Source organism: Coffea arabica, chromosome 3c, assembly GCF_036785885.1.
Source record: "Coffea arabica cultivar ET-39 chromosome 3c, Coffea Arabica ET-39 HiFi, whole genome shotgun sequence".
NCBI classification, from domain to species: domain Eukaryota; kingdom Viridiplantae; phylum Streptophyta; class Magnoliopsida; order Gentianales; family Rubiaceae; genus Coffea; species Coffea arabica.
Window position 1 is genome coordinate 36605399 of NC_092314.1, and position 18194 is coordinate 36623592.

General features: G+C 36.6%; 1 protein-coding gene across 6 annotated transcripts; it reads left to right on the top strand.

Annotated features, from left to right (window-relative positions):
- Positions 1-6122: 6122 nt before the first annotated feature.
- LOC113735000 (uncharacterized) lies at positions 6123-10748 on the top strand. 6 transcript variants are annotated; one of them, XR_011841714.1, is made up of 4 exons: positions 6123-7632; positions 7731-9503; positions 9824-9904; positions 9989-10748. XR_011841714.1 is itself a non-coding variant. In XM_027261874.2 (3 exons), exons 1-3 carry the CDS (start codon positions 9119-9121, stop codon positions 10240-10242), a joined length of 678 nt encoding a protein of 225 aa, XP_027117675.1. In that variant the 3' UTR covers positions 10243-10748. The 6 variants fall into 6 exon arrangements, 4 of the variants coding, with proteins under 4 accessions (XP_027117675.1, XP_071938767.1, XP_027117672.1 ...); XR_011841713.1 differs by having other exon boundaries at positions 6124-7632; positions 9821-9904; XM_027261874.2 differs by lacking the exon at positions 6123-7632 and having other exon boundaries at positions 9119-9458; positions 9821-9904.
- The last annotated feature ends 7446 nt before the right edge of the window (positions 10749-18194 follow it).

Genomic DNA, 18194 nt, shown 5'->3' on the forward strand with positions numbered 1-18194 from the left:
ATGAACAAACCAAATTAGCAATGGAGCAAAATTTGGCATCAAAAGAGAAGGATTGTTGGGATGCTAAAGAAGCAAAATGATCAGAATCATGCTTAGATAGTGGTGATAATTTTAACAGAACTGACTCAGGCATATTGTTGAGTACATTTTTGGACCAGAAATTAAGTTGATTGGAGGCAACAGATGAAGAAGCAATTGCAGTAATTGTTTCCCCATAATATTTGTAAACAAAATGATATTTTCCCCATAATCTGTACATGGAGTGCCCATCATGAGGAGATATCCCAAGATTGAGGTTAGAGCATACCTGCCCAAAAGAAATCAATAATACTACTATGAATCCTTTCACATGCCATGTTAACATAGGACAAAATTACTAGAGCTTTAGTCCTTATCTCAATGGCAAGTTGAGATTAGTTTTCTTTTTCTGTTTCTTTTATTGCTAGGAGATCACTTTTCTCAGTGGCAAGTTGAGATTATTTCGTTTCTCTCAAACTAAAATTATTAATAAATTTAGGATTGTTTTGTGATGAGCTTTTTTTGTAACAAATTTGCCTTTTTAACTAAGTATTTTTCATTAACTAACCAGTAGTACCACAGACACTGTAATTTTGAAAGTTATAATCAAATAAAAAATTTCACCTACCGTTACTTTTCATCGCGTGAGATTTTAAACATTTGTATGAACGTCCAAAAGTTAAGAAACGGAAATACCTAAAATTTAGGGATAAGGCTATATATAGAATAGCGATATGTTTATTAAAGATAGTAAGTTTCAAAGTCAAAACATCTGTAACTATCTCATTTTTCCTTTACCTTAATATGGACAAAGTGATTAGCGATCAATGTTATAATGTGTAAATTCTCTCCCTTTCTTCCATCTTTATTACTTTTGGGTGAAACCTAATTAGTCTTCCATTAAACACAAATTGTGTCCTCAATCCTTATCTATATTTTCATTCCATGTAGGATTGCATTTGGTTCTGTTTCAACTTATACTTTTCCCTCAAATATTTCCCCTCGACTCTTTTAAGGGTGCACAACGGAAGGATCAATCAAATTAATTTGAATGACAAGTTTGAGGGGGATGGGTCTTTCTCGTTCAATAATGAATTGCTGATTCTATGTTAAAGTGATCCCTAATAGCTCTGAGAATAATCTCTAACTTTTTTACACTCAAGTTGACTTTGCAGTTGAGTCGTTCTATTAATTCAAAGAAAATGGGCAATTCTACTTGATTTCATGTATGTTTCACTCAAGAAAATCTTCGGTGGCTTAGAGTTCATACCAAGCCAATTAATCAAATGAGAAGAGGAAACCGAAATGGGAGATAACAGCACAAAAGAAACGAAAGGTGTTTGACTTTTGTTGTGTCAAACTAATGATGTTTTGATATTTGCGAAAATTATAAATTAATTATGTAAGCGAGTACTCAAATTGAAAACTGGAGTTGGCATTTGACAACTACAACTTAACTCTCGTCTACTCAAAGCATATATAAGTAGGCTTTTGCCATAATCCTTGTAAATTCTAATTATGTAGTGTCAAGTAACGCTAACTAGTCCCCAAAGGGGTTTTTAAATGCTTTCATGATTTTAGACATTCTTTTAATATAAAATGAACTTTTGGCTTAAATACTTGCGTTTTAAAGTCAAAATTATAATCTCTTCATAGAACATCTCTAAACTGAAATTCTTACTTTTCTTTTTGTTTGTTTCTTTTAAGCAACTGTAAAGCCTAATTAATTCTAAATGAAAGACTAGCCTGATAGGCGCAAGACTGTATTTATATCAAACTTTAGGAAATGTAAAACTAATAAATGTAAGGAATTAAATAAATTAAAGCATAAAATGAAGAAAAAGTACTATATGCAAGTATATATCTTAATTAACTCATGACGAACCTCATATAAAATTGCATAATTTATGAGATTACTATTGTAAAGATAAGGCCAGGCCGCTACTTCTTATTTTAATGAAAATGATTCTCTGAAGTGCAGATCAATCACACTAACAATCTATCTGCAAAAGATTATTAGGAAGATGGCATCACATAATTTTGTAGCTGTTCACGAGATTTTGTCGTTTGGCTCCTAGCTCTTGAATTAACTTATTTCAACTTGTGCATGAAGAAAATATTCAAAGACAGTGGTCAAGATTCGATGCGGACATCAAAACTTGTGCTAAATGGATTAAGGAGCCTTTTCAATCTTCCATTTATTTAATTCAAATGCAAGGAGGTTTAGGCAAGAAGCTTGGAAGACGTGGCTTAACTCGAGAAAGAATATTAAATTGCTGTCCACTTAACTGGTGGAGTTTATGTGCAATCTGTCTGCAGTTTCTATGTCATTAATTTTTTTAGGATTTTTCCAATTTTTGTCTGTTTTAATTAATTATTATTTGACTTTTTATTAAGTCGTTTGGTTAGATGTGTTTACTCAATAAAAGGGCCAATCTTATGTTAAACCTTGAGTTTAATAGGCCATTAATTTAGTTGAATTGAATAGTTTAGTTATTAGATAAGTGAAATTAATCCAAATCCAGTTTGGATTTTGGTTTAGGTTAGGATTTTGCCTATATAAGGGCTTAAATTTTATTGTAATAGACAATTGAGAGTTTATGACATTGATCCTTTAAGGTTTCCCCTAAACTTGAGTGGGATTTTCTTATTTAACTCCAAATCTTTATTCCTTTAAGCGTGTTCTTGAGTGGATTGAGTGTCGTATCAATTTGATATTCACCCAAATTATGGCCGGCCTACCTAAACTCCATCCAAATTTCGTCCAAACCTATCTCCTTATGAATTGGGGTTTTTTTTTGCGGGATTGCAGATTTCTCTAATCTTAGGGGAGTTCATATCAAGATTCTTCCATGAAACACAGACATAGTATTCAAGGTTCCGGGGACTCATCTGACTTTTTAGCTCTAATTGGGAAGCTTTTTTTTTTTCTTTGTCAATTATCAATCTTATATTACTTCTATTCTAACCCATCTAGGGATGGAACTAGAGGAAGTGGTTCCCATTTTTAAACCAAAAAAATGCACTACTACACATCCTTTAGATTTTAAAGCAGGTGCAAAGGTTTAAACTTATAACCTAAAGCCGGTCTTATACCTTATGCTTCATTGGTAGCCAACTCACTTAAAGCGAATCGATCGCTTGAATTGGAAAGCAAACAATCAAAAGAAAGGAAATTTTACTGCATAAAGCTTTTGGGATGGTTTCTCTTTGTTATCTTGTTTTTTGTTTTTTCTTTTGAAATTTTACATCTCTACATAACTATATATAGAACTTTGATTGTAGATAAATATCAATAGAATCCATCCCTAACCTTTTTTCTCTTTTTCTTTTTTCTTTTGAACAAAACATCCCTAACTATATCTACAAGATATTGTGAGTGCACAAGTACACGCCACACCACACATCAATCTATATAATTTTCCTCGTCTTTGTGTACAAGTTGGCATCGAATCAAGAGCTATCTTAGGCCATTGAAGTCCTTTTTAGACACAACTAGGCTATTGAAGTTCGTTGCAAAATTTAGTTTGGAATTGTCCAAAACATTTTTTTTTCCTTCACAATCTTATTGCAGATTGTTTGTCCCTGATTTGGAGCCCAATGCGCTGGGTTTGGTGGGATTTAAATTGAACAGAGATTAAGTTATGGGTCTAAGCCCAACCAATCTTAGACTAGTCATGGAACCATGCAACGCGGGAGAGAGTAATATGTGAGGCCCGTGATCCCTGTCCAATATCATGCTGGTGTCTTGATTTGAACGCACAAGCAGACATGCAGACGTGTATGCAAGCAAAAGCTTGTTCACTGGAAAGATTAACATGGTTGTGGTGGAATTAGTATCTTCAATTGAACTATGCATAAATTTGATCTGGTAGTACTACAATGTCACCAATTATACAAAAAAAAAAAAAAAAAACTAGTTAATTTGTTTCTTTTGGACTTGTTCTAGTATGTTTTGTAAATCTAATCATTTTTAGATTAGTTTATTGATTGTATTATTTTTACCATTGCGGATTTCCAGTAATCTAATGAAAAAATACATTCGGGTTCTAAAGGGACGACATTGCAAAAAGATGTACAGAGAATAGTAAGAGTCATTCAATTCCCAGTTTGCTTGGATCTTATTGGCTATTAGGAGATTAAAAAAGAATAACTGTTCTATGATTTTAAAAATTATACATAATCTCCTCATAATTTGGATTAAAAATCTCAGCAAACTAGAAATTGAATGACTCTTACTGTTCTCTGTACATCTTTTGCAATGTAGTCCCTTTAGAATCACAATGTATTTTTTTTTATTAGGTTATTGTAAATCTGCAACAGTAGAAGCAATACAATGAATAAACTAATCCAAAAATGGTTAGAATTACAACTTAATAATACTAGAACAAACCCAAAAGAAACAAATTAACTAGTTTTGTTGGTATAATTAGTTATGTTGTAATACCACCAGATCAAATTGTTTTGCTCTTAAAGAAACAAGGAATGGCCCAAAACTGATGCATAGTTGAAGATACTAAAGCTTTAATTCCACCATAACCATATTAATCTTTCTAGTGAACGTTTGCACGTGTACATGTGTACTTGTGCGTTCAAGTTAGCACAGTAATATGATATGGACGAGGATGGAGGTCCCACAAGTTAAATTCTATCTAACTCAAACTGGTTGTTATAGCTTTCGGTGTAAATTCAAACAATTTTGGTGTAAACGCCAACTTAATTATATAAGTTGACAAGTTCAAATTTGTATGTAAGTTGCATGAATTTATACTTGAAGTTATAAAAATTACATTTGAAATGGACAAAACTCTACTTGTGAGACCCTTGATCTGACATTGATTACTAAAGTGCTCAACCCAATGGATTAGGGGTCTCACAAGTTAAGTTTTATCCAGTTCAAATCAGTTAGTATAATCCTGGCCATCCATCTAGTTCAAATCGATTAGTGTAATTTTTGCAACTTTCAGTACAAATTCATACAACTTGGATACAAATTTGAACTTGTCAACTTATACAACTAAATTGACATTTACACCAAAACTATATCAATTTACATCAAATGTATCGAAAGTAATATCAACCAGTTTGAATAGTACATAATTCAACTTGTAAGCCCCTAATCCAGTAATGTAGTGTTGCCACCTATTAAGGAATTGCAGCTTGACAGTGGAAGGATGGGTGATATTGCAGAATTTAAGGAATAGCCTTGAAAACTTAATTAATATTTAGGTGTTTGTGTTGTCACAATTGTTTTCCCTTCCCTTCCATTTCTCGAAAATACCCTTCTCCCTTGCAATTGTCCCCTTATATTTTGAAAAAAATTCCCAACTCCTCTTGCATTGGCCCCCCCATAAAAAGCCAATATGTTACAATGGTTTCAAAGCTAATTAAACGCAAACTTGAGCACTATTTGAATAAAGAACAAATTTAAAAAATTCAAACAATAACTCAATCTAAATTCATATTTTTGAATTGAATACCTCTATGAATTTTTCAAACTTGGACTGATTTTGACCGTTAACTTGAAATCCACTTGAAATTTCATTTGAATTGCAAATCAACGGTTGATATCAATCCAAACTCGATTTAGGCCGATCTCAGCTGTTAAATGCTGTAAAAGTTGCAGAAAATTCGAATCTGGAACCAATGAAACCATTCACAACTATTAGGTAAGGAGGTAGGTAATAGTTACCATCCAATTAAAGGTTTTAACCGGGGAAGGTTCTTTCTGAGCCAATGCCGAGGAGTTCTCGACTATTATTAAATGTTGACATCAAGATAACAAAACCAATATATAATAATACATTAAAATAATGAAATCCATGCTGTTGCACACTGAAAATAAATTATTAAGTCCCAAGTCTTCATTTCCAATTTGCGCTTGTCAGATTCAAAGGTGATGGGTAAATGCAAACATGAATTCACATGGCTGACACTGCTTTTACGTATTAAAAATCTATCTGAATGACTGGTCAGACGTTAAAATAGTGTTAAGCATAATTCATATAACCCATTTACGGGGTAAATTTGCGAATAAATGCACTTTGAATCACCATTCAGACTTTAAATTGAAACCAGTATGATTTCGTCTAATTGGTACATTGACTTAATTGGTAAGGATGTACATGTAAGCAACCCGTGATAACGGGGTACATCGTAGTCCGTGATTGTAAATTGAAACTTGAATCATATAAATTTTTGTTTTCTGCATGCTAACCATAAATATTTAGGCCGATTTTTTTAAAAAAAAATCCATCTTAAATCTTGAAATTCAATCCAAAAGCTGTAGCTAAAACATTAGAGTTTCTTTGTTTTGGGTTGGAAACAGAAAATATGCAGTAGGTAGCGTTGACTAATTGTATAAAAAGCCAAAAATTTGCGTGAAGGAAGTGCAAAAGTAATTTAGAGAGATTGTTCTATATAGAAACTTTAGGACATAAATGGATTCTGCTTCTGATGCTGGTGCTGCTTCTTCAAGTCTGGATCGCCTTAAAGAATCGGTCAGATTTCCTAATAAAAGTCTCTGATGATTGGGAGCTTTTGAGAAAACATTGGGAATCCGCTCACAAGGGGAGTGATCATGCTGCTGCACACGAGAAGCAAAATATGCAGTCCTGCCTCAAGAATATTGAAGCTACAGGTGAGGAGATTGCCCGGGAACTTATTCGTTTCTGTGAAGGAAGGATGAAGATGTTGGATGGTTGCCGGGTACAAGATCAAGAATTCCTGAACGAATTAGCCCATGATCGTGAAACAAAAACCAAGCGCTTGATTGCTGACGTTGAAGAAGCTCTTGACTATTTGTACCTGATGTGGTCAAGAGGCGGAGGCAACAGCTCATCCCAATTCCAACTCCACCCGCTTCCACCTCTTGATGTTTCCTTTTGCCCAGATTTACTAGAACATGTTCGATCAATTGTGTTGACAATCAGGACTATGGCGGCTGATCACTTGGGTTATGAAGATTCTAGTGTAGAGATCCACGTCGACTCCTTGTATGCTACGGTATGGTCCATCCAAAAGTACCTGTTGCATTATTTGACGGTCGAAAATTTTTTGAGCAGGAGCAGCAATAGGTGATGTACTCAGGAGCAGCAACAGGTGATGTACTACAACATACTCATCATCATCATCCACCTCGTGTACGGCCTAGTTGTGATGCTTGGGTTAGTCACGTTTTCCCTGTGGCCCCATGGATTGCAAACGGGTGTAGTGAATATGAGTTGGATTGCAACACAGGCCGAATCCAAGTGACAAGAAGTAAGCTGATTGAGTTCCTGGTGAATTTGCAGCATGAAATTCATCCTAGTAATCCCAGATTCACGAGTTTCCACCTAAATTTCCTTGTGGCTCTGTACTGTAATTGTACTGGGAAGGCTGCTTGGAAATATATTCTCCAGTTTTTGCAGCAATCTCTTCAATCGTGAACATGAACATTTTCAAAACGAGGCGTGTTCCCTGGTAAACCTTTTTTTCTGGACAACTGCTATACTAGATGACAAGGACACAGCACAAAGTTTCTTTCCAGAAATTAATGCAGTGCTTGCAGAGACAGCATCTTTGAATGAGTCAACTGGCATCTCCATTCTAGACAATTCACCTTGGTGTTCTGAGGTACTTACAAAGTTTTGTCTTCTTAAAGCAGAGCTTTTCCTTGTGGTGCAAATCCATAGCACGAAAAACAATACTAACACTTCGTCACTTTCCTCCAGTGCGCTTCCCAATTTTGAACATACTAGGGATGCGTGTGATCAAATCCGCATGAGTCTGTGCATATAATCCAAGAAGTTGCCCCAAAAAACGAGAGAAGATAGGAATAAGTTGTTGGCGCTCATTGAATCAGCGTTCAAGGAGGAAAAATCTCTATATAAGTCATCTAGGAACGAGATAATCACAGCATCTGCGGTGAAAAACTCACTTCTGATACTTCATTTTAGGATTTCGATTTCCAAGGAAGAGTCATTTCTAATGGAGCTGTTACTACAGAAGAGCGGGAATGATGAAAGGCTTATGGATCGTTGAAAAGACCAAATCAAGCTCCACCTTCAGAAGCTCGAGTTTATTCCACTAAATCTCTCAGATAAGAGAATTATGGACAAAAAGGATGCATTCAAAGCCTTTGTACCAATTGCCGTATTTTTTAGGATGCTGAAAAAGTACGTACTCCATTGAGCATCTACCTCAATTGAATCAATTACATACTGCATTTTATATGCTGAATCAGTGACTAGATCAACAAGATCTTCTAGCTCTGGATGCTCTTCAATGTCCAACTCTGAAACATTCTTGAAAAAAGACATCAATGACTTGAGATGTGTTTGAATCTCTTCAATGTGGTGCTTCACCAGTGCTGTTGAGGCAGGATTATATTTCAGCAGCTCCCCAATGTTTCTCCACAGATAATCAAGGAACTTCAGTTTGGAAGTCTTTGGGAAATTAAACTTTGGAAATTTAGGAATAATCTCTGTGAGCTTTGCCTTGGTTTGCTTCACCTTATCTAACAGCTCAGAAAATGAAAGGGTGGTCATTTCATCTTGTGTGACAACAAAATAATGAGAGAATACACAGAAAACTTCAGTTTGGAAGTCTTTGGGAAATTAAACTTTGAAAATTTAGGAAGTTTAGGAATAATCCCTGCCAGCTTTGCCTTGGTTTGCTTCAACTTATCTAACAGTTCAGAAATTGAAACCGTGGTCATTTGATCTTGTGTGATAAGGAAATAATGAGAGAGAACACAAGATGAAATGATCACGCTTTCAATTTCAGAGCTGTTAGATAAGGTGAAGCAACCAAAGCAAAGCTTATAGAGATTATTCCTAAATTTTCATAGTTTAATTCCCAAAGACTTCAAAACTGAAGTTCCCTGATTTTCTATGGAGAAACCTTGGGGAGCTGCTGAATATAATCCTGCCTCGACTGCACTGGTGAAGCACCACATTGAAGAGATTCAAATACATCTCAAGTCATTGAGGTCTTTTTTTGAGAATGTTTCAGAGTTGGACATTGAGGAGCATCCAGAGCTAGAAGATCTTGTTGATCAAGTCACTGATTCAGCATATAAAGTGGAGAACGTAATTGATTCAATTGAGGTTGATGGTCAATGGCAGGATTTCTTCTGGTGGACAATGTGCTGGAGGAGTTCAGACTTAGCACGAAAGCCAGGGGAATTCGTTTGACAACCCCTGATGCGGAAGCCCAAGATTCCAAGAAAGTCACCCAACATATATTTGGGAGGTTATCAAGAAACAGTACACCAGCGATCCAGGAAATTGTGGTGGATCTCAGCAACAGAGAAAAAGAAACTAGGAAGAAGAGCTTTGAAGATGCAGCCAAGGATTTCTTGATGGATTTGATTGACAGAAGCTTGGTGATAATCTCCAGAAGAAGATCCAACAGCAGGGTTAGAGCTTTTCGCCTCCGTGATCTTATCCTTAATTTCTGTAAGTCTAAAACCCAAGATAGAACTTCTTTCAGCTGATAACCAGGTATGACAAACCATATGCCTCTTTATCTAGTACTGATTATTGTTTCGCGTTTGATTTTTACCACCATGCATCATTTGCATCCAATCAGTTGGCTATATTTTGAAGCGAAACCATTTTGTTGAATCAAGATCTTCTGGCTTCGCCACCTGCTCTTTGGTGTTCTCTGCATCTACAGATTCAAAAACCTGAACGCCCTTATAACGTCTCATTCATTTGGCACAACTTCAAATTACTTAGTGTGTTGGATTTTGAATGCTTCAATTTGGGTCTTTCATTTCCCGTTGAAATTAGACTCCTGATACAATTGAGATATTTAGCAGTTGGAGGCTATCTGAAATCCACTCTACAATCAATAGCCAGCCTCAGGAAACTGGAAACTCTTATTGTGAAGGGATTAATTCGTAAGATCATCTTACCAAATACTATTTGGCGCATCACAAGTTTAAGGTATCTTCATGTAACCCTCCACGTTTCTTTCAACTCAGATGATGAACAGTTTGGTGATTGCTTCGTATTAGAAAATTTGGGCAGCTTTTCCAGCCCATCTCTTTCTTGTGGTGAGGATGCAGAGAGGATAATAGAGAAGCTTCCAAATCTTTGCAAACTTAGTTGCATATTCTATGATTCTTCCTCGAATTGCAATCAGTTTCCAAGATTGAACTTTCTAACTCATCTAGAGTCACTCAAGATATTCTGCTATGGGAACCTCTTAACAATGGCGAGTTCAATCTCCCATTGAATCTAAAGAAATTGACTTTATCAAACTCTGTCCTTCCATGGAGTCACACCTCCACAAGCGGGAAAATACCAAACCTGGAAGTTCTCAAGTTATTTTCTGGTGCCTTTGAGGGCAAAATATGGGATGTGGAAGAAGAGTTTCAGAAACTCAAGTTCTTGAGCTTATACAAACTGAACATTCCTCAATGGAAAGCCTCTTCTGATGATTTCCCCAAGATTGAAAGACTCATCTTACAAAATTGAAAAGACCTTGAAAAACTTCCGGAGGATTTTGTGAACATATACACATTGGAGATGATTGAAGTGCATTGGTGAGGAGAATCTGCAGAAAAGTCAGCAATTAAGATTGGGGAAGAAAATAGGGAAATCAAAGTCCTTGTTAAGAGTTTACACTTGAGATGATGGGCATGATTTGGATCAAGTTACTTTATCCTTCCTCTGATCATTTGTAAGTCTATTTAATCAAATTTCATCAGCTTATCCATTTCTTCAATTCATTTCTAAGAAGATATGCTCAAATATATATTTTGTATCTAAATCTACTAATGGACATATCACACATGACTTGCTCAAAGATGTTAGGAACTTCTAACTGCTGGACAATGAACTGGAAAATTTTGTTAATTCTCGACAAACATTTGCTTTTTTTAACTTTTCCTTCATCTCTAAATTGCTGGTGATTAGTTTCTTGATGATGTTACATCTCAGTTCGTTAAATTCGCATCGCTCAATTTGGCACTTCATATTTTCCAGTCTTCTATAGGACCTACTAATTTGCATCATCAGAGCAAACTAATCTAAGTTAGAAGCCTCTTCTCCATTAAACCTTGGAATGGTCACATTCTCTTTACTAGATCTGTATCCATCATAACAATCATCATCGTTTAACTGCGGCAATTCACTACTCAAGCAATGCAGAAGCTTGATTGGCTGCATTTTTTTTAGGCAGTAAGCTCCACAATAGACGCTGTTCTGAGTAACAAAGCCTGCAGCTTAAGAACACTTGTTCATTTTGTTTCGAAGAGCCGATTCAAGTAAAAGATGACAATTTCCCCAAAGATTTTAATGGCCATGACACGACATCAGATATGACTACTTTGTATGCAACTCCAGAATTTTTTCTTTCTCAAAGAAATTATACATAAATTTAACTTTTTTGAAACATGAATAACAATTGTCAAACTGCTGAATTATAATCATCCACCCACAAAATTATCACTAAATTGTAACACAAATTCATGGAAAGCAATCACTATTAAGCTTTCAAAGTCTAAAACATGAAGATGAGCCATCCAAAATTAAACATTTGATATCCTCAATTCATCCAAGCCGCTCTTCCCACAAATTCTTCAATTTTAAACAAAAATTTGAATTTTATTAAAAAATATTACCTCTGTTAGAAGTTAAAGGATCATCCTACAATCTTCACTTGCTACTGAGCCTTGATTCTCCAAGATTCCACCATACAACGAAGAACGAAGAAGGGATAGTTTTCATGTGGCGAACGACGACGTTGAGTGCGATCTCCTCCTTTAGGATATCTAACAACCCCGCCCCGACCAAGCCCCATCCCCCGGGTCCCAACAAAAAAAAAAAGGCAAACAAATTCGTTGGTTTCTGATGTCAGTATAGAATTAGAAAACAAAACGTCAGGAAAAAATCTTCGTAACCAATCACTACCTAGATAAATAGTGTCAAAAATTTGTTCAACTATTAGACCTTAATTTAATCGGTGAAGTGAAAGGGTCGAGGTTCAACCGATCGGATCGATTCAACCCCGATTCAATAAATTTTTTAAAAAATAATTTATATAAATATATATATGCACAAAATAAGACATGTAATGGACTAATTTAATACTTTATATGATGAAAAGTTTACTATTTTTTAATAACTTGGATTTTTAAAAATAAAAATTTTAAATTATAAGTTAAAACAAATAAATTTCATTTCAATTTCAATTATATCTAAATCCAACCCAAAAATATCACAATATTTTGAAATTATGCAAAATTCACGTCTATGAGAATTTAGACATTGTGAACTTAAATTTTAATTTACGCTTTGGGATTTAGATATTGCAATTTAAAAAAGAAAGTTTGGAGTTCGAAGGAAGTCAAGAGAATCAAAAATAGAAATGTAAACTTAATAAGAAACAAAAAATGAGATAAAAGTGAGTGGTCGTGACATCAAATAATTTGGGTTAAAGAAAAATAATTCTTTTTAACTTTTTTCAATTTAATGGACAAAAACAAAATTAAAAGATGGAAGAAAACATCAATAAATTAAAAATAAAGAGGTTTGATTAAAAAGGGAGTGACAAAAGAAAAGAGAATAGCGAGAGAGAGAGAGAGAGAGAGAGAGAGTTGAAAATTAAAAAGAAAGAGCCATGAGAGAATGAGATTTTGTAAGAAAAATGAAAAAAAGAAATATGAATATTTGAAATATGAAGAAAAAATTTTTTTAAAAAAAATCAAGATGCGAACTAGAGAAGCCGAGAGTGAGAAACGGAGGAAGTGAAATTGAAATGAAATGTGCCGTCTGCACTTTCTTAATGTTAGGATTTTTTTATTTAATCTGATTTTATTTTTTAGTTAAGTATAATTCTACACAACAATACCTCATCCTTGGGCTGTGGTGTAGTGGCAACGTACCTTATTGTTGGCTTAGAGACTCGAGTTCAAATTTGGCAGTCTCCATTCTTGCTATTATTTTGAACTTATTGTTGGCTCAGAGACCCGAGTTCGAATCTGGCAGTCTCCATTCTTGCTATTATTTTGAATTTGAGGTAATATTGTTTGAAAATTTGAGAACCGCCGGTTCGCGGTTCATACGGGTTTTAGCGGTTCGTGCGATTCGTAGCGGGTTTCCATTACCATCCCGTTTGATATTGGACCGGACCGATAGCATGGCCGGTTCGCGATCGGACCGGTCGAACCGGCCGGTCCAGTCCGGTTCTGAAAACATTGCTTTCTAGTAGTCTATTTTTTCAGTCTCGTAGTTGAGTGGAGGGGTGTGGAGACATAATCCTCTCACGTGTAGAGGCTTTTTCTCTCTCTTGGGAAGAGAGCTTCTTTCCCCTTGGTGGAAACTTCAAGCTTTTGAAAATTTCAAACAACCAATGAACAAAACTCAAAAGTTTGAGCCTGAGCTAACTTCTCGATCCTAACATTGTGTGCAAGTCTGGTTCTCAACACTAAGAATTCAACAAACAATTGGATGAGTCACCATTAAGAAGCAGCATTTAAGGAAGCCTGATAGTGAAGCTGGTCGGTGGGTGAGAGGTATTAACGAGAGAAGAAAAAAAAAAGCAAAAGGAAAAAAGACAAAAGTACATCGGCAGGCGCAATTCCTAAGCGGTTGGTCGGAAACTCCAATAACTCTATAAAAGGTAAGAAATCTGGTTTAGGTAGTATAACTGTCTTTGCTCTTGTTTAGTTGTTTTTTTTTTTCTGTGCTTGGAGTGTCAGTTTGGTGAGTTCACCTGGATTTGGCTACTTGCTCTTTTACCTCCATAGAGCTAGGGGATTAGCGTTTTTCTAGTGGTAAGTGTTTAGGATACAATCTGTCTTTCTCTAGTAGCGCGATGGAAGAGGAGTTGGTAGAGGTGTTATAGAAATTTGCTCTCTCAGAGAACGAAGTCGGGAGTACTCTCTTAGATCTGGGGGACATAGATGAAGGGATAACAGAATGCCAAGGTTGCATCATAGGGAAAATAAGAGGGGAGAAAATAGTTAATTTCGCAGGAGTTAAAAACTTTGTTACCGTGGCTTGGAGTTAGCCCAAAGGTCTTAAGGTGGTAGAATTAGGACCTGATGTTTTCCAGTTTACTATCCCAGATTCTAAGGATAAGGAACGGATTATAGAGGGAGGTCCGTGGATTATTGACAATCAGATATTAGTGCTTAGGAAGTGGAAGGTGGGGATTGAAGAGGATGAAGATGCTTTTAGTTTAGCTCCAGTTTGGGTGCAAGTGTGGAATCTCCCCATTCACTGCCTATCTAAGGCAGTAGGGAAGAAAGTGGGAACCATATTTGATGAGGTTAAGGATGTGTTAATTCCTCGGACTGGAGGAAAGGAAGGGAAACATATGAAACTTTTAGTTCTGGTAGATATTAAGCAGCCTTTATTGAGAGGAACCACGGTTCAGATTAATGGACTGAATAAATGGTTGTCCTTTAAATATGAGAAGTGTCCTGACTTCTGCTATAGTTGTGGTGTCATAGGGCATAGTGAAAAGAATTGCAAGTCCCCTGTGTTGGTGCAAAAGGGACAATATCAGAATCAATATGGTCTGTGGATGAGGGTGTTTGGGGGAAGATGCTCCCCTCAAAAAGAGATTAGTCAAAAGATTTGGACAACTCATAAACAGGTTTGGAAGGTGAGAAATGGGGAAATTATCAGAATAGAGGAGTTAGAGAGACAGGACAAAGGAGTTGAATTGCCTCAGGACAGGAATGTTAGTAGGTCAGGTGGAGGCATGGTGCAAGAACTACACAAACAAATAGTGGAGAAGGATGGATTACCTGTTGGAAATAGGGGGAAAATAGGTACGATAATACCAAATTGGAGTGCTGGGAAGGAGATGGAGAAAGAGATAGGGAAGCAGGAAGGTAGGGACATGTACAGGAATGGAAGAAGTAAGATTTGAGGAGGCTAGATACACTAATTTACCTGATAATTTAGGCAATGAGGAGGACATGGAGGGCCAAGGAGTCCTAGAAAGAGAGATGATACAAGAGAATGGGAGGATCGAAGGAGGTGAAGAAGGAGTACAAGGCAGACCCAGTGTTGGTAGGGAGCTAGTGAGTATGGAAGCTGATGAGACCACCAATAAAGAAAACCAAGGAGGATTGAGGAAAGAAGGGAAGAGGTTCAGGAGAGTGCAAACTGGTCCAAGAGAGGTAAGAACTCCTCTAAAGGAGATCAATGGGACAAAGAGGAAGTTCCAACTGAGAGATGAAGATATGGAAGAGGCTGTGGATCAGGAACACATAGATAAAAGGCATAGAGGAGATCAGAAGGAGGGGATAGCTTATGAGAGGATTGGAGGGGAAGGGATCAACCCGCACTAGTCCCCAAAAGATCAATGAGAGCTATGGTGTGGAATTGTCAAAGTGCAGGGAGCCTCTTGACAATTCCCCACCTGAAGGAGGTTAACAACCTCCTCTCCCTGACATGATTTTCCTGAGTGAGACTAAGAACAAGGCTAAGTATATGGAGAAGGTGAAAAGGATTCTGAACTTTGATAATTGCTATATGATAGAGGCTATGAATAAGTCTGGAGGTATGAGTTTGATGTGGAATGAGGAAACAAAAGTTAAAGATATTAAACATTCAGCCTTTAACATTGAAGTGCTGCTAGAGGATGAAGAAGTGAAACAGGATTGGTGGTTGATTGGTATTTATGCCAGTTGTGATAAACAGATGAGAAAAGGGCAATGGGAGGTTATTGGCAGGAGGAAAGCTCTGTGGGGGGAAAACTGGCTAATTATGGGGGATTTTAACGATTTATATTCAAATGAGGAGAAGTGTGATGGCAGATCTAGGGAGGAATGCAGCTTCTATGACTTCAGACATTTCATTCAGGAGAACCAACTAGTTGATATTAGGTTCGAAGAAAACCCTTGGACCTGGTGTAATCAGTGGCAAGATGGTGAAATAAGACAAAGACTAGATAGAGGGCTTAGCAGTGGAGGATGGAGTAACATTTTTGAGCATCCTAAGTGCACTCATTTAGAAAGCTTAGCCTCTGACCATAGCATGCTGATACTGGACACAATTTCAGGGGAAAGAAAAAAGAGAAAGAAATTCTTCTTTGACAAAAGATGGATTTAGAGAGAAGGAATTGGAGAAGTGATAAAAAAAGGCATGGGAGGAGGATATCAGGGGTTTTAGAATATTTAGGGTAGTACATAAGATTAAGAGATGTAGAGTTACTTTGTTGAAGTGGAGAAATGGATTTATTGAAAACTCTAGGAAGAGGATCTCGAACTTGAAACAGCAGCTGATGGAGGAGAAAAGTTCAGATATTGAAGGAAGAAAGGGAAAAGTTGCAGCTCTAAAAAATCAGTTGGTGGGAGCTTACAGAGAGGAGGAACAATACTGGAGTCAGAAAGCTAGGATAAACTGGCTACAAAAAGGAGATAAGAATACTAAATACTTCCATGCAGTGGTGAAGAGGAGAAGAAAAAAAAACAAGATAGGGAATTTGCAGAGAGAGGATAGATCTTGGACTATTGATGACAAGGAGATTGCTGAAGAGATAGCTAGATATTATAAGCAACTCTTTAAGTCAACTAGGACAAATTGTATAGAGGAGGTTCTGGATGGTATTCAAAAAACAATTACTGACCAGATTAATGTTAATCTAACTAGGCCTGTGGAGGAAAATGAGATAAAGGTAGCAGTCTTTGCCATGAATCCTATTAAGGCACCAGGACTTGATGGGATGACACCCCTCTTCTTTCAAAAATTCTAGCCTACCATTAAGGAAGAGGTGGTGGAAGCAGTCAAAGCTTTCTTTTAGTCTGGACATTTGCTCAAATCTCTGAACCATACCATTATCTCTCTCATTCCTAAGATGGAAATACCCACTGATATGAAATAATATAGGCCAATCAGCCTCTGCAATGTACTCTATAAAGTAATCTCCAAAATCCTAGCAAATAGATTAAAACCTGTCCTAGAACACTGCATTAGCAAAAACCAATCAGCCTTTGTTCCAAATAGACAGATTCTGGATAATATAATCATTTCTCATGAATGCCTTCATTTTCTTAAAAACAAGAGACAAGGTAAGGATGGTTATACTGCAATCAAACTGGACATGTCTAAAACCTATGATAGAGTTGAATAGGATTATCTAAAAGCTGTGATGGAAAAAATGGGGTTTAATCAGGTGTGGGTAGATTGGATAATGGAGTGCATTAATTCTATCTCCTACTCCTTCAATATAAATAGAGAGACCAAGGATTATGTGATTCCTTCTAGAGGTATCAGGCAAGGTGACCCTCTATCACCTTACCTGTTTTTATTGTGTTCTAAAGACCTCTCTAATTTACTAAGGAATGCAGCAAGACAGGGATTACTAAGTGGATTAAGGATCAGCAAACATGGACCAGCAATAACACACTTATTTTTTGCTGATGACACATTGATTTTCTATAAAGCTATGGGGGTAGAAGCAAGGGAGTTAAAAGAAATTCTGGATCACTATGAAAGAGGGTTTGGCCAGGTGATTAATTTGGACAAATCCTCTATCTGCTTTAGTAAGAACACCAAGGAAAGGGAAAAAGAGGAAACTTGCGAGCCACTAGTAGCTGTAAGGACAATGAACCAAGGCAAATATCTGGGCCTTCCAATGGTGATCACAAGGACAAAAGGACAGGTATTTGCCTACATAAAAGACAGCATTAAGGCCAAACTTAACAGTTGGAAGAATAAGTTCCTAAGTGCAGCAAGGAAGGAGGTGATGTTAAAAGCAGTGACTATGGCCATGCCAAATTATGCTATGTCTTGCTTTGAGTTACCTGTTACTCTATGCAAGGAAATCTCAGGGACGATGCCCAAATACTGGTGGGGTGAATCAGAAGGGAGGAGCAAAATACATTGGTGTTCGTGGGACAAAATGATAAAGGCAAAATTGGAAGGAGGATTGGGATTCAGGAACTTACTATGTTTCAACAAGGCATTGTTGGGAAAGCAGATTTAGAGGATGATCAGATACCCAAACCTTTTGGTTAGCAGAATGCTAAAGGCTAAGTACTATCCCAAGGATTCCATTCTGAATTGTGAGATCTCCAAAAACTCATCCTAGTTCTGGCAAAGTATTATATCAGCAAGAGAGGCAGTCAGGGGGGCATTCTGAAGAGAGTTGGATCAGGGAAGAGTATAAGAATTTGGAAAGATCAATGGATTCCAAACAATCTCAATGGAAGGCCAACTACAAGG

What these genes read in the sequence shown, in the direction of transcription:
- LOC113735000 (XM_027261871.2), top strand. Translation starts at nt 9,119, where the DNA reads ATGGCAGGATTTCTTCTGGTGGACAATGTGCTGGAGGAGTTCAGACTT. An exon ending in TGATCTTATCCTTAATTTCT is followed by an intron (nt 9,459 to 9,820) that starts GTAAGTCTAAAA and finishes TGAGATATTTAG; the next exon opens with CAGTTGGAGGCTATCTGAAA.